Source organism: Lynx canadensis, chromosome B4 (assembly GCF_007474595.2).
Source record: "Lynx canadensis isolate LIC74 chromosome B4, mLynCan4.pri.v2, whole genome shotgun sequence".
Lineage (NCBI taxonomy): Eukaryota > Metazoa > Chordata > Mammalia > Carnivora > Felidae > Lynx > Lynx canadensis.
In genome coordinates, this window is record NC_044309.1 from 58897699 (window position 1) to 58920480 (window position 22782).

General features: G+C 40.3%; 1 protein-coding gene across 1 annotated transcript in view; it reads left to right on the plus strand.

The window, feature by feature from the left end:
- The window catches only part of SSPN (sarcospan), a 33281-nt gene extending 11696 nt beyond the window's left edge, over window positions 1-21585 (plus strand). The window contains 2 exon segments of the mRNA XM_030321997.1: window positions 14431-14517; window positions 21160-21585. Coding sequence (XP_030177857.1) covers window positions 14431-14517; window positions 21160-21525 — 453 coding nt within the window. The 3' untranslated portion in view covers window positions 21526-21585.
- Window positions 21586-22782: the final 1197 nt, after the last annotated feature.

Below are 22782 nucleotides of genomic sequence, written 5' to 3' on the forward strand. Positions count from 1 at the left end.
ATCTTCTCTTTTTGGTACCATGTCTTTTATTCTTGTTTATGGTGCCTTTGTTGTGAATAAGGTTTAATTTTAACATACCTATATTTATCAATTTTTTTTTTCAACGTTTATTTATTTTTTTGGGGACAGAGAGAGACAGAGCATGAACGGGGGAGGGGCAGAGAGAGAGGGAGACACAGAATCGGAAACAGGCTCCAGGCTCCAAGCCATCAGCCCAGAGCCTGATGCGGGGCTCGAACTCACGGACCGCGAGATCGTGACCTGGCTGAAGTCGGACGCTTAACCGACTGTGCCACCCAGGCGCCCCTCAATATTTTTTTATGGTATGTGCTTTGATATATGTTAAGTCTCTCTCTACTCCAGGTCACAAAGACATTTTTCCAGACTGTGTTCCAAAAATATTGAAGGTTTGCTTTCGTATTTATATCTTAACCTATGTGTTCTAACTTTTTTGCATGAGATGTGAGGTAGTGTCCAATTTTTCTCATACAAATGATTAATTGTTTCAGTACTATTTAGTGAATAATTGATCCTTTCTGAACTGAAATGCTATGGCCATTTATCATCTATCAAGTTCCCGTATTAGATTGAGAATTGTGTCCGTAAGTCTCTTTAATTTCATCATTTTATTTGTCATTCACTAGGCCGGTACCACAATGTTTCAATTAACAGCACTACAGTGCACCTTGTGATGAAGATGATAGCATAAGCAGCTCACCTCTACCCATCCCCAGTCCCGTCTTATTTTTCAAAATTGTCTTGGTGAGACTTAGCCACATTCTCTTCCATATATATGTTAGAACTGGCTTCTTTTGAAGTTTCAAGAAAAATCCTTTTGGTATTTTCATTTGATTGATTCATGTACTTTCTCTACGTGAGCAAAGAATCACTCTCCATTTATCTGATGGTCTACAGTTTAGCTAGAGTGTGTCCAAATGTGGATTTTCTTTCTGTTTGTCCTGTTGGAGACTTGTTATGTTTCCTGGATCTAAGATTTTTGCGTTTTCATTGATTCTGAAAAACATTTCTGAATATTTTAAATATTTGAAAAATTTTATTTAATTAATTAATTAATTTATTTATTTATTTCAAATAATCTCTCTCTCTCTCTCTCTCTCTCTCTCTTTAGTCTCTCCATTTGAAACTACTATTAGAGATATGTTTGGACCTCCTATTTCGTCTTCATGTTTCTTACCCTCTCTGTTGCATTTCCTGTCTATCTCCTGTTCTGTATTTTGGGTTATTCCTTTCAGATCTATCTTCTAGTTCACTATTCCCCTTTTCAGTTGAGTTTAATCTACTACATAGAGTTTTTAATTCCAATGATTTTTTTTTCATTCTAGAACTTGTCTTTTGTTTTCATTGATGTTTTATTTTTTAATAGATCCCTGGTGTTTTTTAAAGTGCCCTGTTCTTTATTCATGTTTTCAGTTTCTTCTTTCATGGTTTCAGTTATCTTGAGTGTGCTTTTTTGTTTTTTTTTTTTTTAATTTAATTTTGAGAGAGAGAGAGAGAGAGCACGAGTGGGGGAGAGGCAGAGAGAAGGGGGCACAGAGGATACAAAGTGGCTCTGCACTGACAGCGGTGAGCCTGATGTGGGGCTCGAACTCACGAACCTTGAGATCATGACCTCAGCTGAAGTCAGTCAGTCGCTCAACCAATTGCACCACCCAGGTGCCCCAAATGTACTTTTTCTATAGGCTCTGTCTTTAGTTCCATTATTTGAAATTCACAAAGTTTAATTCTTAGAGAGAGAGTGTGTATCTTTGTGTGCACACATAAACTTAATGCATACAGTGCCGGCCTTCACTAATGAATTGATTGTTTATGGGATTGCTATAGTTGGTTTGTGAGTTCATTTTCCAAGAGGCTTTCTTTATATGTAATAATTTGCGGTGGCCTATTTGAGGGTGTAACCCTTCAAGATGGTTTCTCTTGCCAGGTGTCCCAGTGCTATTATGAGCCACTTTTTTTTCTTAACCGATTTATTATGGAAAGTTTCAAGCATACAAAAAAAAGTAGATCAAATATTATAATGGACACCTGTGTTCCCATCACCCAGCTTCAATAATTATTAACTCATGATCAATCTTGCTTCATTTATATGCTCTGAAACTCCACACCCACACACCACATATTGGTTTATTTTGAAGTAAATCCCAGATATTATATCATTTCATCCATAAATACTTCATATGTAAGTCAAAAGATGAAGACTAAAAATAATCAAAATACTAATCATCCCTAACAAGTTAACAATTTCTTAATAGAATCAAATCAGTGCTCAAATATCCACAATTAACTCATGAATATTTCTTCAGTGTCAGAATCAGTATCCCAATAAGATCTATACATTGCAATTAGTTTATATATTTCTTATGTTTCCTTTATTCAAAGACTTACCCTTTCTCTTTTATATCATGTCTCTCTCTCTCACCCCTCCCCTTCCTCTTTCTCTCCTCCTCACAATTTTTTGTTGAAAAAACTTAAGTTTCTTTTTTTTCAGGACTGCTTTCATGTTACTTTCTCAAAACCTCCACCTCCACTTCCACCATCAGCCAAGACAACAGTTTTCTTGATGACTTCCAGTGCTAGTGGGTTCGTTATTTTTGAGTCATGTAAGGGCGTAGCCATTTGAGGGGCCTACCTTTACGCCACGGTCTTAGCTCCATCTCTTAGCCTGTAGAAGCTCAGAGCATTTTAATGTATTTCACAGCTAGAAGAGTTTCATATAAGTTAGGCTTTAATATTATGCAGAAATAAAACCTCCTGATGTTTAAAAAAGTCTTTGGATCAACTTGCAGATTTCTTAACCTCTCTCAGTCACAATTTTCTATAAGACGGAGTAGTATTTTTTACTTATTGCATTGTTTTACGGAATAAATGAGCAAATATATAAAGTAAGTAATGCACGAAACATACTCTGTCTGGGTAGAGGAGATTTTTGAGCAGGGTTTGAAGAATGAATATTACTGGATTCAAAATAATTAAAGGAGAAGTACTATACCAAGGGGGATGGAAAAGTAAAAGGGCATTTTAGGTGAAAGGCACAACTCATGTCCTAAACCTAGTTTTCATCCACAACCAACTTTATTGCTTCACGATTCTGTTGTTTGTGCTTGTTTAGTTTTTTGAGGATGTAATTGCAAAAATTCCCAGTAGTTACTATCAAATATGAATGTTAACATAGATACACGAATCTGTTAGAATACTAAAATAAGACCCAAACCAAAGGGATTCTACTTGAATGTTTCCATGATAAGTCATACATTAGGATAGTTGTTGGATTTGTCTTCTGTTTTCTCTGTGTTGATACAACACTCAGTTGTGAGATTCACTGGTCTAAAATGAGCTATTTGCAATAATCTTTAGGCAAGGTTTTTGGAACTTGTGAATTGTAGCAATTTCATGCTGGCACATCTCTCAAAGATTTCCCTAGCTTTCCAGCCTTAAATTGGCAGGGACATCAAGGAAAGCACACTATACATAGGATTTGGGGGATTCATGCTCCCTTCATCCAGCTGCTGATCACAAATTTCAACTCCTTTTTATCAGTTCCGTCAGGATAGTTTTCTGTTATCTTATAAAGCAACAAATGAGCTACAAGTGAACATCTGCAAAGCACAATGTGTGCTGAGAAATAAGGCAGTCACTTGACAGGCACATTTTCCTTTCTGCTCTTTCTGTGCTGGAACAACAGATGTGGCTAAACTACACAAAAATGCAATTACAAGGCAGCACTGGCTAGGAAAATTAAAGATATATATATGTATGTATATTATATACAAATATATACAATATATGTAAATATACATAATTATATATATGTACATATATATATATTTCTTGCAATCGGATAGTTTGAAATCATTATAAAGGAAGCCACCACTTTGAATTATAAAGGATATATCCTACCATGGGAAAGATTTCAGCTGGTATGTAACTGCTCTTTACTATTCCCTACTTCTTCACCAACCAATGAGAGCTTTTATCGCAACAGAGAAGGTGAATCTGTCTCATCACTGATGATTACATGAGCAATGATTGCCTTTAGAATGGCCTCATTACTTCTTAGAAATCTTGTTTCTACAAGTTATTTTCCAAAGAAATCTAGATTGAGCCAAGTTCTCGGTGATGAAAGGCCTGCTTTGTTTTTCAACTCAATCCATTACCACATAAATTATTTCTTTTGATTCAATTTCAGTATCGTTGCACACCATATATGAAAAGTCTATACATATATTTACAGTAATTCAGACATGGACTTGTCAAGTATCAATTCCTCAGTCAAATATAATAATAAAGGAGAGAAAAAGACTGAGTGCATATTACAGATGGGCTAAACTCAGGTGTGATGGAGCAAGTGTCATTTGTCTTTAGACTCTGAAAAGAAATAATTTTCTGTGATAGAACTGGTTATCTAGAATTGCCTTTTCACAGAGAGATTTTGACCTGGATCATGACCTGAGCCGAAATCGAGTCAGACACTTAACTGACTGAGCCACCCAGGCACCCCATCTACCGAGCTTCTCTTAAAACTAATCTCTTAGGTTGTCTTTGCAAAGCAAATATTGCAAATTGTTCCCCCCAACCCCCACAGGAGGATGGGGAAATGCATACATGACAGTGTGTGTTGTAACCCAAACTCTACCCAGGGTAAGCAGAATTTAGTCCTTGAGTTACGAGAGTATTTCTTGACTAATGCTGTCCATTGACTATTTTTACTCTAAGGAAAAAAACAAAAATGAAAAGAGTAAAACAGTGAAACTCTGGGTTTGGAGATTCCTAAGGCGAATGAAAAGGCATTGAATCCCTTCCTGATGTATGATGAGCCAAAGAAAATTTCCTTAGCAAAAGTTGCTAGACATAAAAAGTTGTTGCTAGCTATAGTTTTGTTTTAAGTGGAAAAGAAGCTACTACTTCACACTTGGTTTAATAAAAACCAAGAAAATTTTTTTTCAAATTTATAATAATGTTCTGGGTTTTAATGCCTGTACATTAATATTTGTAGTGTTTAGAGACAGATGGTTACAGCTTTCTCTCGCATCTTGATGTTTAATACTGCCATAAACTCTTTGGTTGATTTTGAATCTTTATATTTATATCACTTTTGGAATTTCCCATTAGTATCTGTGCACTAAGTTTGGCTAAAACAATTATACTTTATTTTTTATGTTTATTTATTTTTGAGACAGAGACAGAGACAGAGTGCGAGCAGGGGAGGGGCAGAGAGAGAGAGGGAGGCACAGAATCCGAAGCAGGCTCCAGTCTCTGAGCTGTCAGCCCAGAGCCCTATGTGGGGCTTGACCACACAAACCGTGAGATCATGACCTGAGCTGATGTTGGACGCTTGACCGACTGAGCCACCCAGGTGCCCCCAATTATGCTTTTTCTTTCTTTCTTTTTTTTTTTTTAAAGGTGATACTAATCTTGGATCTGCTTTGGACAGAAAATATTTTTAGCTGGACAGTAGTTTTTCAGAAATTAAATGCTTGTCTTTGTAAAACCATAATAGTGTAATCAGAGAAACATATGCAGCTCAGCATGGTTACCAAGATTGGAATTTCCTGGGTAGTAGAGGATAAATAGTTTTGATGCAGAAGGGAAAAGAAGCAGAAAATGAACTTTATAACTCTTAGGTATTTGCAAACTATTTATGTCAGCACTATTGGAAAGATTTTTGAAAAGTGGGCCCTTGCTATGAGAGCTAAAGTAGCCCAAGTCACTAAATGCATAGATTTGTTTATTTATTTGACACGTGTATATTGACTGCTACATACATGCTGGGTATTGTGTTACGTCTTTCACCTCTCCTGTCGCACATAATCCTTACAACAGTTTCTGAAGTGGGCATTGTTGATCATCCCACAAATGATGATGGTACGGAAGCTTGAGGAAGCTAACTTGTCCAGGACAAAAAGCTAGAATGTGGTGGAGGTGGGTTTTGAACCCAGGTCTGTCAGATCCAGAGCTAAGATATATTGCCTCTGTCTCTGTCTTTACGCACGTGGACCATTTTGCTGTAAAACTTTATTTTTTTTTTTTAATTTTTTTTTCAACTTTTTTAAAATTTATTTTTGGGACAGAGAGAGACAGAGCATGAACAGGGGAGGGGCAGAGAGAGAGGGAGACACAGAATCGGAAACAGGCTCCAGGCTCTGAGCCATCAGCCCAGAGCCTGACGCAGGGCTCGAACTCACGGACCACGAGATCATGACCTGGCTGAAGTCAGACGCTTAACCGACTGCGCCACCCAGGCACCCCTGTAAAACTTTATATAGTTACCTCTGTTGCCTCTTTCCTGCAGGCATGTATAGGTTATCTTTTTTGGAGCCTGTTAGGTCTTAGATAACTTAGAGCAGATGCATGTTGTTGGAATAACAGACCCAGCAACGTTCTCATGAGAAAAAGCCGTGAGTCAATCGTCTTTTTTTTAAGGGGTCAGTGGGCATTACCAGTTCAGTTTTTGAGAGGGAACATACTGCTTTGAGGACTTATCTGCATTTTGCTAATTACTAAATGTCCTGTTTATGGGAAAAAGAAGCAATGATGTTAAGTCCTATGTTCTCCATGGCTCCTCTATGACTGACATATGATGTATCTACTAAGGCATTTGTTTATGGTCACTGTGATTTTGGTCTCTTCTATTTACTGAAGTATCTCCAGATCCTCAAAGAGTACCTGGCACGTGGTAGGTACAGAACGAATATTTGTTAAATGAACAGAATGAGATTATTTCTAAGATGTGATAGAGGGCTACATTTATATGTGTTATTCATTTCAGCTCAAGTTTCAGAGTAAGTTATACTGGCACAGTTTGAGGTCCTAGGAGATGGAGAAAAAACAATACCTACTGCAATTGCAGGCACATCATTCATGATCCTTAAAACAAATTATAAAGTGTTCTTTTCTCTATGTTATCCATGAAGAGGCTGAGTCTTAAAGACTGTGTCACCTTCTCCTGGCTTGGACAGTCATTTGCAATCTCAAAGACTTCTCCCCACTATGCCTCCGGAGTGGTACTTCACACCATTCAGCATGGAAGAGGAGCAGATAATGGAATGTTCTCTAAATATCTGCAGCTCTCACTTTGTTTACAGTGCTGTCCAGATTCCTCCATAGAGGTGGCCAGGCTGGGCGATGGTTAAGAGCCAGGCTCTGTACTCTGGTGCAGCCAACAGCTCTATCTTTGCTCTGTGACCTTGAGCATAAAACCTTTTTGAGCGTTAGTTCCCTCATCTAGGAAATGGGGCTGATGATAGTGACTACTTCATAGGATTTTCATGAAGACCAAATGGGATCATTTACGTAGAGTGCTTAATTTAATGCCTGGCACGTAAAAGTGCTCAACATTAGCATTAAAATGTCTAACCATTTAGGCTTGGTAATTAGCTTTTCTTATGTAAATATAAAGATTATGGAATATATTCACCGGTATCCACTAATACAGAGTAGACTGTGTGGCAGTTGTAACCAACACAGTGTATGTGTTATCAGTTTTAAACGTGGTTAATTGGTAATTCATTTGTGAGCCCTTAAATACGCTCTAAATTTGATCTGCTCTAATAAACATATGAGTGACTTGCAATAATAATTATTATAATAATTACTGCCAGTGTTTCTCCCGTTATTTCTTAAGCATTATTGTAGGCGCCTTATTTACATTATCATTAATCTTTGAATTAACCATCAAAAGAAAGCATTGTTGTCTCTATTTCATAGATAAGGAAACTGAGGCTATGAAGAATGAGCTTTGTTCAAGATCATATAGCTACAAAAATAATAGAGTCAAGCATCAACTCTAGCCCACATTTTCCCACTGTGCAGCATTTAATTACACGTACAGTTTCCTAGTTGATTGTAACAGAACTAAAAAGCAGTTACCACTTGTTGAATGAACTGTTAATTAATGTTTCATGCTTTCAAGAGTTTTTTTCACCTTTCTTACCTCATCTGTTTAGGAGGAGTATTTTTGAGTCCGTTTACCCCAAAATGTAATTTAAAATAATAACTAATTATAATAATAAATGTGGGGAGGGAATAACATCACAGTTCCACCATATTTAAGTCCTATTTAGCACCAAAAACTTTATTGTCTTTAAAAACTAATACACAGGAGGAAAAAAACCCACACAGTTGATTCAATGTCCCTTACATTTAGAAAGGATGGGGGGTTTCGATGAGTGAACAGTAAGGAGGGATTTGTATGAGCTACTATTGACTGTTCATTTTCCCGCCTGGCCAAAACTGATCAAATGACATTACCCATGGCAATTAATTTTCCTATGCCTCACTTCTTCAACAAAGTAGGGATTAAACTGTAAATTTCTAAAGGGCAAAGACCGTATCTTATTCTTCTTTATACTCCCAGTATCTACCTCAATAAAGGTTGTTGAGCTAACCTCAGTGGGGATTAATACCTAGATTAGGACAACCATTAATAGAAAGATCTGAAAGATTACATTGTACCAGTTCTTACTCCATTTCCACTCAGGAAATGAGTATTAGGATTGCTCTCTGGATCTCTCCCTCCCTTGCATCTTTTTATGTGATTCTGCAGGCTGGTTTCAGGGATTCCAAATAACTAGGAAAGAATAATGTGCCAAACTTTGCCCTTTAGTTACAGATGAATCCCACTTGGGAAGCAGATGCTTCTGTAAGAGAAAGGGCTGAGAAAAGGCAGAAAATGTGGTAGAGATGCAGGAGTGTGCTACAGCATTCCTGGTGGGCTTGTGACAGCTGACTGCGCACATCTCTTCCCAACTCTGTGTTCAGTGACTTCATGTTGATAGCAATGAAGGGTTTTCCCTTCAATTTTAAGGATTCCTACGATAGAAAAGACTAAACTTCCTTATGAGAAAATTATTGTTATTATATCTCATTATTACTTATAATAAACAGCTCTTCTATAGGAAACCCCACTTGTCAGTGTATCACTCTAGACCTCAAACTTTCAGATAAACCCCAGACCAGGTGTTAGCATTTAGAAGACTGTGTTTTTAGCTTAAACTACCTGTTCTGAAAGTGTGGCTTCAGGACTAGCAGCAAAAGCAACACCAGCATTACCCAGGAATTTGTTAAAAATGCAAATTTTTGGTCTCCACTGCAGACCAATTGGATAAGAAATTCTGGGGACTGGGCCAGTTTTTACCAAGTCCTCTAAGTAATTCTGAACCACCGGCTTCGACTTTGTCTTACCATAAGGCCGTGGCAATGACAATCCAGTAAAAATGCTTAAGTTATGCTAAAATATTCTCTCCCATCCTTCTGAAATCTTGATCCAATAAACATCTCTTAATAGATGCTCATGAAATGTTCTTTTATATATTATTTAAATCTCGGACACACCATGTGTTAATCAACAATTCTCCTGGGTGAGACTGCATTCAGTTGACAGATTGCAATATGTTTATCATTTGTTGAAAGTGATTTCTAATATTTGACCTTAAATCCTATTAAATAGATGAAAATCCACAGAAATTCTCTTAAGAAATATCCAGAGAAATATTTACAGTTCTGCTACATCTCTTGTTGATCAATTGTCTGTGCAAACATGAGAAGAGAGTTCATCTTGTTACTATATTGACAGAATATAAAGGTGAAAGTTGATTAACTTACAGGAATAGAGTCACATTTCAGGTCCACAAATGAGAGGGTGAGGGTGGAAGGAGGAGAGAAACCTTGAAAGGCATTTGACAGGGGAAGGTTATATTCCCCAGATAGCCCTGTCAAGCAGCTCTGTCGACAACAAAAAGAAGAAAACAAATAAATTGGAGGCTGTGTGAATGTCACAAGACCAGAATATAAACACGTATGACATGGGGAGAAGTAAATACCAATAATTCACGTTCTCACAAAATGTTTTCTAGTGGGATCTTCTAGCTATGCCGGAATGAAAAGAAAAAAAAAAATGATGTCTAGGTAAATCTCCAAGACACTGGTCCGGCACTCACCTTTTATTCATAATGCCAACCCTTAAAAAGCACCACTGCAGGTACAATAGGGCCAAATAACAAAAACAGAAACAGTGTGTGACAGGACTCAGGACTCATCCATCTAGAAATGGATCTAACATTCAGAGAACATTTCATCTCTGTTTAACTTTCTAACCCACAAGAGAGAATGCAGCCTTCACTCTAAGCAGACAAAGAATATCTTTAGACAGAAGGTGGAATTTAGCACTTCGGTTTTCTCTTTACACTAAAGAGAAAACAAATTGTAGACACGTGCATCCAAAAATTGATTTAAGATGATAGTAGTTGTCTTTTGTTCCCATTGAAAAAAAACTCATTTCAAGCTTTTCTTATTAGCATAATTCTCCATCTGTACATGAACTGACTGGACAAGTTCTTAAAGCCTCGCTGCCCTCTCTACACTACTTTCCCCGATGCTACCCCACTCTTCTTTGGCTTTGTGCTCAGTGACACCACCTGTCCACCCCAGGCCTGGGTGTCTGGTCCAATGAGTGCCTTATTGAAAACCTTACATAACTGCTTTTTTCCTGTTCCATGAGGCTCACCTCACCAAATCTAATGGAAGCTCTGGCCCAGAATCCAGGAATGTTGTTCCAGATAGACCTGGCGGGTCTCTCATTAACATGAGCTCCTCCTCCCTGCCTGGGAAGTCAGAACACCCTGTCTTCCTGGAGCGTCCATGTCCTGCCAGCTCAGGAAACAAGACCCTTAGTCTGGTGTGAGAAATCTGATTACCTCCCCATGGCCACAAAGCTTTCAGTTTTAAGTTTCGATAAATGCTACTCTTCTAAAAGGTGCTGAACACCAATAAACCCTCTGATACAGAAGTATTGTTCTAACGTGCAGATCTGTAAGAAAAAGAAGTCCCCCCTCCTGGAACCCACGGAGCCCTAGCACAAGGCTAAGAAATTAAAATGTGTTGAGTTTATCCAGGTTCCATAGCAAATGTGCTATACAAAGATCTCAAAGTGAAATCCAAAAATCCAAGAGGGTAATCAGTTTCATAATATTTAGACATGTTATGAAATAAAACCAAGATTATAAGAAGTATATTTAAGATGCTTTCTGTTCAAAAGAGTCAAAAATTCTGCATAATTGGGTAACTTGGCTCTTTTCTGTTTTCACTAGACTCTTTCTGGATGGTCTAGCATTTCTAATGGCTTCAATTACTTCACATATGCTGATGACTAACAAGTGTTTATCTGCAGCTCAGACCTCCTTCCTGAGCTCTAGGCCCCTGCAGTGAGCTTTGAACCCATGTGGGCATCTTCGTTTTCCACTCCCATTCTGCTCTTCCTCTTGTATCTTGTGTCTCCTTAAATATCAACACCATCCACCTGGCAGCTCAAGTCAGGTGGCTGAGCACCTTCCTGACCCCTCCGACCCCAGCAGCCTTCACATCTGGTCTTTATTTAGGGCCCAAGGATTCTGCCTCCCTCGTGTCACTCAAACACACCCACTCTCTCTCCCCACTGCTAGCTGAGCTCAGGCACTCATCATTTCTCCATAGATGCACAATGGCCTCCTAGCTGGTCTTCCCTTCCCATTCTTCACAGCCTGAAGGACCATTCTCAAGGGCAAAGTAGATCATACCATCCCTCCGCTTCAAACGCCCTAGATGGAAACAAAAGTCCTTTGTGACCTACCTCCTGGCCATCTCTGTAAGCACTTCTTGTGCCTTCTCTTATCCTCTGCCCTGGAGCTATGGGAGTCCTCGATGTTTACTCTGCACTTCTGCATGCCTTTGCACCTACTGGTACTTTCTTGACCCTTCCTCACATCCATCTCCTAACTAGTTTCTGCTTATCCTTCCAAATCCATCTCCCTTCAGGAAGTTTCCCCCGGTTGCCTTTGAGTTAATCACCCCTCCTGTGTATTATGGAAGATGAGGTCCTAGTACTTAGATGGTATTCTAACTTCACTGTGCTCTCTTTCCCCACTGGACTGAGAGAGAGAGAGCTCCTTGAAGGCTGAGACTCTATCTTTTCACCTCTCAGTTCCCAGAACTGTGCAAAGGGTCTGGCTAGTGTATGTCCTCAAAAGAGTTCTGTCAGTTGACCATGAGAAATGCCCTAGAATGAGGTCATATGTTCCTGGGCACCTTCTTGCTGGAAACTGGCCTAATGAAAGCTACAAAGGAGTAGATACTACTAACGTGGGAAAATTTGTTCAAGCAAGGCACAGAAGCAGATTTTTAAGATGCGGGTCCAGTTAGGCCTGATTGTTGGAATGTGTCTCTCATAAAGACAAAGAGAGGAGTCTTGGCAAGTGCCAGCTTCACAAGAGCCTCTAGGGACAAAGATAGCCACGTGGGAGAGAGCCCAACCCTGTGCATGCACCTGCAAACAAACACTAACAAGGGCGTATAGGCACGTGCTTCAGGATTTAACAATCCTCACAGAAGCGAGTTGAGGAGCCTCCATCTGGTTTGTTGCCAATGAACAAAAAAGGAGGTCTTTCTTCCATTGTTTCAGTTGTGTAAATTCTTAATGTGACAATACATAGTAAGTCCCTACAGGTCTTATCAAACTCCTACCTAACTTTTAAAAATGAACTTTGAGAAAGAAGTTCATCCCTGACTTGGAAATGTCAGTCATGTTGTAGTCTACACAAATAACTTCAGTATCATTACTCTGCATCTGCCGGTCCTCTGCTGAAAAGTTGCCTCCCTGGGTCCTACCTGCTTTGTTTTCTACCCAGATCTCTCCAGCCTGTGCCATGCTCCTGTATTTTAATGCTATATCCCTGTGCTGGGAATGTTACTATTAATTTATCAGCCAGTCCAAATGATGGAAGAGCCGGCACTAAAGGAAGGTCTGGCTTTTGGCATCACGGTCCAGTAGAAACCTGAACAGCACTCAATTTGAGAACCCACGGGGGCACAAGCAAGTTACTGATTATGTAAACAAGGAGAGACTATGATAGAAGCATTACCCTAAAATGCTATGTTGATGTTGTAAGTAAACAGTCTGCTACCCTGTGGTGTAAAGCTAGCCCTAGGGGTAGAAATTATTACCAAACCAGTCATTTAATGGCTTACTAGGTGACACTCAGCTACCCTTCAAACATCCGTCTCTAGGAAAACCGTGCTTAGCAGAAGATGCGATTCTGTTGCTTAGGGTTTCTATCCTAAAGTACAACTTAGCAACATTTTAATGTTTCCAAAATTAAGTGTGAACAGATACACTTTGATTAGAAACTCTAAATCACATTTGCAAAACTTCAGGGCACTAAAAAAGAAAATCTGGTTTGACAAAGCAGTCGAGTATCTTTTGTCTCAAAGTTGTCATTCCTCTTCCCAGCGTCCTTTCAGCCAGACACGTCCCTTTCTTTCCTTCATGGACACTCAGACACGTGGGGATCACTTACTGTTTCTCCCTTGCCAGTGTCCTCCTATCAGCATGCAATAGCCAAGACATACAGATTCTGCTAGGACCACACCTTTCCTCTCTGCCTTTTTCCCTGACTTTGTGTCATCTCAGCTCCGGCCCACCTGATATATTAATTCTGCTTAGATTAGTAAAATAATAATCCTGATGTGGGTTGGATGCCAACCCACCCAACACCACTGCTCATTTTCCTGAAACGTGATGCCTTGAATCATGTCATTTGTCTGATTAAAAATTTTCACGGGAGTCCCACTGCTTATGAAATCAATCCTGTATCCCTAGATTTTTAACTTACCTTTCTGCTCTATGTCTTGTTATTTCGACTGCGGGTGTATGTTTACTACTCTCCCCCCACAATTGTGCCATCCTACCTCTGTGCTATTGCTTGTGCTATTTCACCCAAACCACCTGGTTTGAGTGCTGGTTTCATTATTTACTAGCTTTGTGCTTCTGTTTCCTCATTTATAACATGAGGATCATAACAGCACCTGCTTCATGGGGTTTTGTGATGATTGCAGAGGAAATCCATACAAAGCCCTTAGAAGATGGCCAGCACAAAGTAAGTAGTCAGTAAATGTTAGCGATCATCATTATTATTATCATCATCCTTTTCAAGGACCATTTCAAATCCACCTCTTTAGTGAAGTCTTTTTAAATTGCCCAACTCAATGTTGTTTTTTTCCCTCTTTTTGTACTTCTCTGAATAGCATTTGACATGTAATGCCCTGCCTGAGAATAGCATGTCCACTTATCTTGGCCTAGACTGGACCGTACACTTATTGAGGCTGAGGAGGTTTTATTCATCATTGTACACGCGAAAGGACCTTGCATAGCACCTTGGCACATCAAAAGGACTTAATAAATACTGGCTAAATTGAAACAAATTGATTTTACTATTTTAAAAAACTCTGTTCCTCGAGCCGAGAGAAAAATAACACATAAAGATAAGTAAATGAAATGAGCACCTGGATAACAAGGATGTTATTGGTGAAAGACACTGAGATTGATGTCATTAGAATGCACGACTTGCCCTGATAACATCCTTCCGTCCATGTTCTCCATTGCAGGTCTGCCTAGTGGCGTATCTTGGTTTGTTTATGCTTTGTGTCTCATATCAAGTTGACGAACGGACATGTATCCAGTTTGTTATGAAAGTAAGTTGTTATTTTTTTCTCTTTTATCGTCACATGGGGAAAAAACACAAGTACAAAATAAAAGAATGATTTTTAAAGGGTTGCATATCAGATTATACTAGAAGTTGCATTTTTAGGCAGGCCAAAAAAATGTTTTAGGAGGGCATTCATCCAGACCCCAAAGATAATGCTGGTCTTTTTTTTAAAGTCTTAATTTCCATGCACTAAGTTGGCATAGATCACATAAAGTCTGTCCTTCAATGCCCTTACAAAAAATTTTGAAAATTCATCAGTTCAGCAAAACACTTGGCCAGGGAAAAGGTGTCTCTATTACTGTCCACTTCCATATCTTGGGGTTTTTTAGAATATTTTAATAGGGAAGCAGTCTAAGTGTATTTCCTCTTGTAGGTGGGATCACTGAGACAAAAAAAGTACATTGGGTGCATCCAAATGATCTGTGCCAAGAGCCTGAGGGTATTGGGTGGGGGGGGAGGTAGGTGGATAGGATATGCATGGTTTAACGTGTGTGTGTGTGTGTGTGTGTCTTTCACCTGCATGTGATTTTTTTCTCCATTAAAGAGTGCATTCGGTCGGAGCCCATTCAAGTACACAGCATTTTCACTGCACAGTAGAATCTAGTCCAAAGGGAAACATAGACACACCCTTTTAGAGTTCAGGGAGATAAAAACCCAACCCAGCAATCAGAGCTAGGAGAAATCAAATTCCTACATTTTCTTTCAACCACTTGTAGCAGACAACAAAATGTTTTCTGTAATATTCGTTTGTTGGGTTTTTTTTTTTTTTTTTGGTCCACTCACACTGTTTACTTTTTCTTCAGAACCAAGCACATAACAATTAGATACTTCTTTGTTCACAAGAAAGCATAATGCATAAGAGTAAGTCAATTCTATTATTTAGAAATTACAAACAGGCAGAAAAGATGTTTTTTATTCTAGTATGGTTGAAGTGGTTGACATAAAAAAGCAAAGTGCTTATATTATATGTATATATATTTAAATCATGTGTAAAAGGGTAATAATGGAATAAAAGTGCTCACATTATATTAACTAGTCAAAAAAAAGCTGGCTACACAAAATCTATGGTGTGATCCTACAGAAATTTAAAAAAAAATAGCTCTCAGTGCATAGGAAAAATGGTTATCTGTGAGTAGTGGGAGGATAGCTGCATTTTGTAGTTTCTTCTTTAATTCTGAAATGTTCTCCAATAGTTAGACATAACTTTTCTAATTAAAAACATAATGGGGGTATCTGGGTGGCTCAGTCAGTTAAGTGCCCAACTTCCGCTCAGGTCATGACCTCACAGTTGGTGAGTTCAAGCCCCACATCAGGCTCTGTGCTGATAGTGCAGAGCCTGCTTGGAATTCTCTCTCTCTCTTTTTCTGCCCCTCCCCTGCTCTCTCTCTCTCTCAAAAAATAAATAAGTAAACTAAAAAAAAATAGTGGATTCTTTAAAAAAAAAACCAGACAGAATTTGGTGGATATACCTACATTTGGAAATTTTAATTTTTCTGTCTGAGGGTGTTCCTTAAAGAAGGCCAGAGAGAGCAGACATCAGTCCATGTTTACTGTTTTTGTAGAGGTCTCACTAAACACAATAAGGCTTAGTGATGAATTAAAAAACAAAAAACAAAAAACCCTGGAAGCCTAATAAGAAATGGCCTGTTAAATTACAGGGACCTCTTTCACTAGGTAAAAAGTGCTCTATACTAGGTTCATCAGCTTATGTGAAATGCCCTCGTTTCCCCTCCAGATGACCCAGCAGAGGCCCCCAAAGCCACCTCAACATCTGCACTTGAAATAAGGAGCAAGGGCAAAAATAAAAAAGTCACTGCCAATGTCAGCCAGGTTGAGAATTCCCCACTAGGAAGATCTCATTAGCCACTTTTTTTTTTTCCACCTGTGACAGACATTGACAAATACGGAGGCACTTTTCTCTTCTCCTGAATGTGACCTTTAGTGATGCTTGCTGCCAGCTCTCTAAGGTGCCCGCTACATTATCTTCAGGTCTAAAATGAGCTTCAGTCAATCTCCAGGTTTTCCAAAGGCACAACAGGTTACAGCAGACTTTCCTTGTGTTTCCACACCATTGGATGGGGGGTGGGGGGGGGAGGAACGAAATGGATCTTCATGATGTGTTTCTCACTTAGCCTTACCGCATTTTAGTGCCTGCGTATGGATACCCTGGCCTAAGCTTTGTTGAAGATTTTTTCTCTCCTGTTGGAAGACCCAGATGGCCAGGGCAACCAGTCAGGGGGTGCTAACTGCGTCTCTCTGCAGCCAGAGCACGCGCGCGCGTAAGCGCGCGCGCGCGCACACACACACACACCCTCCCTTTTTCTTGGAGACAATAGCCACGGGACGTGTCTTTTCATCTGAAGCTAGCGCAGTCCGCTCTCTGGCAGGCCCGCGACACCACCGGCGCATTCTTTCTTTCTCCCGGGGCTCTGCCCGCGGCCTTGGCGGGCCATTCGGCCTCCGATTGGGCCGCCTGCCTTTCCCCGTGGCCCTGTTTTCTCGGGGCTCACCTTGGTTATTTGCAGAAACGTGTCCGGTTCATGTGCTTACAAACACTCCCGGGCACATTCCCCAGGAGGGCATTTAAGGCGCACTCGCCTCGTGCCCACAGCCAGGAGGCCCCTGGGCTACTGCTGCCGCCCCCTCCTGCGCGGCGAGCGGCAGCCGGGCCTCACCACCCCTGCCACCCGGGAAGGTAATTAAATCGAAGCCGAACCGCCCTCCTTCCAAAGTCACCGAGCGTTGAAGCCGCAGCCGGGTACCAATTAGAGGCAGCGAGCGAGCGGAGCCGCGCCTGGGCGCCGCTGTTACATAAGCTCCGGGGGCCTCGGCGCCCCCGCCCGCTGCCGAGCGCCAGACACACGGGCTGACACCGGCAAGACAAATGCGTCCCGAGCCAGGCTTTTATCAAGATATATTTGCTCGCATTCCCAAGGTCATCGTAAACACTTTCATTGATAGTTTATTCGTGCCGCGTAGGTAAAACAAGCCACTTGATTTTAAATTACAGATTCTAACCCAGAAGCTTGTTGCTGTCAGATGGATTAAAAGCCCGTGAAGGGGGGGAGGGGGAGCGGTTGGGGAAATGCTACAGCGTTGCAGATGTAGCCCACAGGCCTGGGGGATCAAGTATACATTTATGTCTTAGCATGGATAAGAAATTTGATTCTGTGGTTCACTCCTGTTTACTTGGCCTGATGCTTTCACAGAATGGGAGATGCAGGATCACAATGTGTGAGCTATGCACCAGTGAAAGTATTCATATTCAGGGAGCTAAGGGGCAAGGCTTTTGTTTGGGCTCCCAGCATATTTAAGTTGCTCACTTAAAATTGAGCAATCCCTGTGTCTGTGTAAATGTTTACATCTTTTCTACAAGCCAAGCCTGCATTGTTACTCCCACATGACAGAGAGTAAGACAAAGCCCGTAAAGTTGATATCCTAAGAGTCTTGAGAACTGGCAGCTCTTTCCATCTCTAGTAATTTGTTTATTGATTTCACAAATACTTAAACAGTGCTGCTATGAACTAGAGTCAGCTCTAAGCCCTTTACAGATATCAACTCTTTTGATCCTTATAATAAGCCTATGACCATAGGGCTATTATGATCATCATTCCAAGTTTAAAGGTGAAGTAACATAGGTGTGCAGGGGAATGATTAATTTGCTCCAGGCCCACAGCTAAGAAGGGGAGAATCAGTCTTGAAAGCGGGCAGTCTGGCTCCCCTATTTATGCTCATAACCATCACTCGGCGTGTACAAATCTTCCAATATCTAAGCCAAATCTTCCAATATCTAAGCCAAAAGGAGACCTTTTAAAAATAGGCAAAATTTTGGGGTACCTGGGTGGCTCAGTTGATTGGCTTTGATTAAGCCCTTTGACTTTGGCTCAGGTCATGGTCTCGTAGTTCGTGGGTTCAAGCCTCACTTCCAGCTCTGTGCTGACAGCTCAGAGCCTGGAGCCTGCTTAGGATTGTGTCTCCCTCTCTCTCTGCGTCTTCTCTGCTTGTGCTCTTTCTTTCTCTCTCAAAAACAGAATAAACATTTAAAAAAAAACAGGCAAAATTCTCATCTCAGCAAATGGGTTTTCATGATTGTGTGAGAGAATAATATTTTTGCAGCCATTCGAATTATTTACAGACTGAAGGAGGGATTATTGTCATTGCCTCAAGATAGTGTCCCAATGAATGTTATAGAAATCTGCTAAGGATGTGTGTGTGTGTTGGAGGTGGGAGGGTTATTACAAGACTTCCTCAGTTCCAGCCATTGATGGCAATAAAATGTGCACAGAAAACTCCAGTTGGGGCCATTCTGCTAAGCAGATGACTCTCAGGTGGGAAATTACCCCTTTAATTTGGGCCTTCCCTCCTGGTAAAGTCACCAATGTACCCATGTTCCCAAAGCAAATAGCTCCCAGGTCCATGCTGCCTGCACTGGAAACACAGTTACAGTGGGTACACATGTACACCACCACCAGCACGATTTAATTTGGCTCTTGGTATCAGGAGTTTGAGGTCAATCATCAGGCCTGAATATTTCATAACAACCCAGAATATTTCAAATACTCGGCTCCGATGTTCCCACAAAAATAAAAACTCCTACATTTTAGCCTAAGCACTATAGTTTTTGCAAGAAATATGGCCACAAAAATTTAGGTGATGTGTTCAATTTCACAAATTAAATATTTCCTTTTTAAATGTTTTAATGGTGCCCCTTGTATTTATCTGCTTCCCTTCCTCCAAGGGAGGACTAAACACATTGAATACAAGTTATCCTTGTTGGAGCGCTTGGGTGGGTGGCTCAGTCGGTTAAACGTCTGACTTTGACTCAGGTCATGATCCCTCAGTTCATGGGTTCGAGCCCCACTACATCAGGCTCTGTGCTGAGAGCTCAGAGCCTGGAGCCTGCTTTGGATTCTGTGTCTCCTTCTCTCTGCCCCTCACCCCCCTCATGCGCTCTCTCTCTCTCTCTTTCTCTCTCAAGAATAAATAAACATTAAAAAAAAAAACCTGAAAATTACAATAAAAAAAAGTTATCCTTGTTATGTCCCTGAGATATAAGATGTTTCAATAAACTGTTTCATGGATGAAAAAACTTGAGTTCCATCTGGCAATTCTTCAAGAGATTTGAAAAAGATTAGTGTGTGTGTTTATGATATCTTTGATGAGGACATGCAAAGAATCCATGCACTCCTTGGCTTTGCAGCCATGTTAAGACAAAGTGGCTTTAACCAGTTCCACTCTCTTCCTGTGCCCTTAGTCAAGCTTTCAAGCAAACTAGACACATGGATAGGGCACCAGCACACACACACACACACACACACACACACACACCACATTCAAGAAGAAAAAAATACATTTTTAAGTATTCTATATTTAAGACTTGAAAACACTTGAAATTGTCACCATGTGGAGAATAACTCATTTGGAGGACTTTTGTACACATATTTTATAATCTTGGCTATATGTTTTTATTTTAAACTACATATCATTGGAAGTAGAGAGAGTGCATAATCTTTTCAGAGCTGCTTTAATCTAGCCCTGGACATGAGTAGAACTAATCTTACTTTGGGGAGTTCACATTCATGAGAACTGCCCTACAAACAACATTGGACTATGGTAATGTACATCTCACATTAGGAACTTAGTTCAGTACACTAGTCCCTACAGTTGGGGACTCTGTTCCTCATCTAGAGCCTCAGTAGGTGGGACCAGAAACATTTCCAGTAGGTGAGTACAATCCCAAGAACATTTCTTGTCATATAACATGGTTTATATTGTGACTGTGTCAACAAGCACTCACAATTTTTGATCAACATATTTCAGGTGTAGGCTAAATGTCTTGTTCGGGGATTCCATGGTTCATTAGCAGCAGAGTTGGAACTTGAACCAGACTTTTCCATCACAAGGCTATCACACAGGCCAACGTGTTCAGAGCCTCGGCAGCTGAGGAGCCATTTAGAGTTAATTTTTGTACTCAGGAACTAGATGGTTAGAGGTGGACTTGGGTTGACACTTGTAGGTGAGGAAGCTGACATCAAGTCGTCTACCTTCTGGAACCATAATTTTTTTTTCTAGCAACCTCTTACTGGGGCTCCTGGCATTTCTGGACACAGGTTGGCAACCACTATATTGACCACGGTCATTTTTATTAACCTGTGTTGCTAGTTGATCGATCACTGCCAATTTTGGCCAATACAGCGTTTTCATTGCCTTCTAGCCTTTCATTTACCTTCTGGCCTTTCTGCAATCTTCATATGAGCAGCTTTTGAGGTCAAAACAATCATGGCATGTCTTTCAGGGATGGCTCTCATGTTTGGGATTCATCTAAAGTTTGCTACATCCATATACAAGTATCCACCATCAAGCTAATATTGTTGGCTTGGTGTATGCAAAGCACTCCGCATCCACATGGCAAATAAAAATACGATCAGGGCTTACGGATTGCTTCACTATCAAATCGACATGGAACCATTCCTATGTCACGAGTACTCCGTTACTGAAAAGACAACAGCCCCATCCTTCAGGGAGCTTCCTGCCAGAGAAGAAAAAGACCAGCTTTTATTAATGAGTTTTGTCAATAGTCACCCACTGTGCTTTGTAACTGGCAAGGTTTTCTTCTGCTTTCTTGCAGCTCTTGTACTTTCTGCTGAGTGCCCTGGGCTTGATGGTCTGCGTGCTGGCCGTGGCCTTCGCTGCCCACCACTATTCGCAGCTCACACAGTTTACCTGTGGAACAGCACTCGACGCCTGTCAGTGCAAACTGCCCTCCTTGGAGCCGCTCAGCAGGACCTTTGTGTACAGGGATGTGACTGACTGTACCAGCATCACCGGCACGTTCAAACTGTTCTTACTCATCCAAATGATTCTTAACTTGGTCTGCGGCCTTGTGTGCTTGGTGGCCTGTTTTGTCATGTGGAAACACAGGTACCAGGTCTTTTACGTGGGTGTCCGAATGTGCTCCCTGACAGCTTCCGAAGGCCAGCAGCAAAAGGTCTAACATACTCGCTCAAAGGTGGGAGAGAAAACAGCACACTGACTAGCTGGGGTCAAAAAAGGAAAAGGAAAAAGAGAAAGAAGAGGAAGAAAGGAAGAAAAAAAAACTTTTGACAATAACTAATATTCACTGTTGTAAATGAATATTTTTCTATTTTTCAGGAAATAAGAGCATTTCTTCAGGTTTCTAGAGTATTTTTAAAAATTCTTACAGGGAAAATAAGATCCAAATTGACTTTAAGACATTAAAAGAACACTGAACGGGGGAGGAATGGCATACATTTATTTTTGCAGGTTGGAGTTTATTTCTTAGTACAGACTACCCCCACCCCCGCTTTCTGAACATAGAGCATTCCCATGAAAACTTCCGTGAACCGAGATGGCGTAAAGCGAAGGCACTGTTTTGTAGAAGCAGAAATCTTCAGATTTCTTTTGGTTGGCGAAAATGGGTGCTAATGTAGATATTTCCTAAAGCAAAACGGCGTAGAGCAAACTTTCGGATAGCGGGGAAAACCTGTACTCATTTTATTCATTATTTATATAATCCTCTTTCCTGTTCAGTTTATAGTGTGCATTGGCATTTCAGGACCACTTGCTAAATTTTGCAGTCGTTTCCAGAACTTCCCACCTCCCCCCATTCCTTTCACTATGCCTTGGAGAAAGGGGGGAGAGCTGAGCAATTAGGTTGACTCTCTGGATTTTCCCTGGTAGAGATGTCTTCAAGACATGAAACAGCTTCAAGGGTCAGAGTAGAAAAGGAAGAGACTTTGCAAAGGCTAAATAATTATCAGCACCTGGGCTGGGGTGGAGGCCTTTTCTCTTCAGCTCCCTTAGTTTGGCTCTGTAAGTAGATCACTTACTAAATACTTTGGATGATTGTCTGCTTCTCAATAATTGAAAGTTGGTGGTAGTTGTATTCTTAATGATGTAGAAGGCTTAAAAATAATTACATTATGCTTCTATTCTACCATCTAAAACAAATCATTAAAACTAATTTCTACCTAATTGTTAATTATAATTATGCTCAGAAGCCTACTTAATGAGCCCTGTCTGTACTTATGTAGCACCATCGGCATTAGGAGAAATTACTCTCACAAGAGAGGAGGCTTAAAGATTCTTTCTTCTGAAAGCCAAGCTTTACAAAGGAGAAGAAAAAAATTTTTATATTAATAGCTCAGGTTAAAAATACTCATTTAAACAAAAACAAGAGCATTTGTAATGGGAAATGTTTATACAAATAGCACATTTGTGATACGTTATA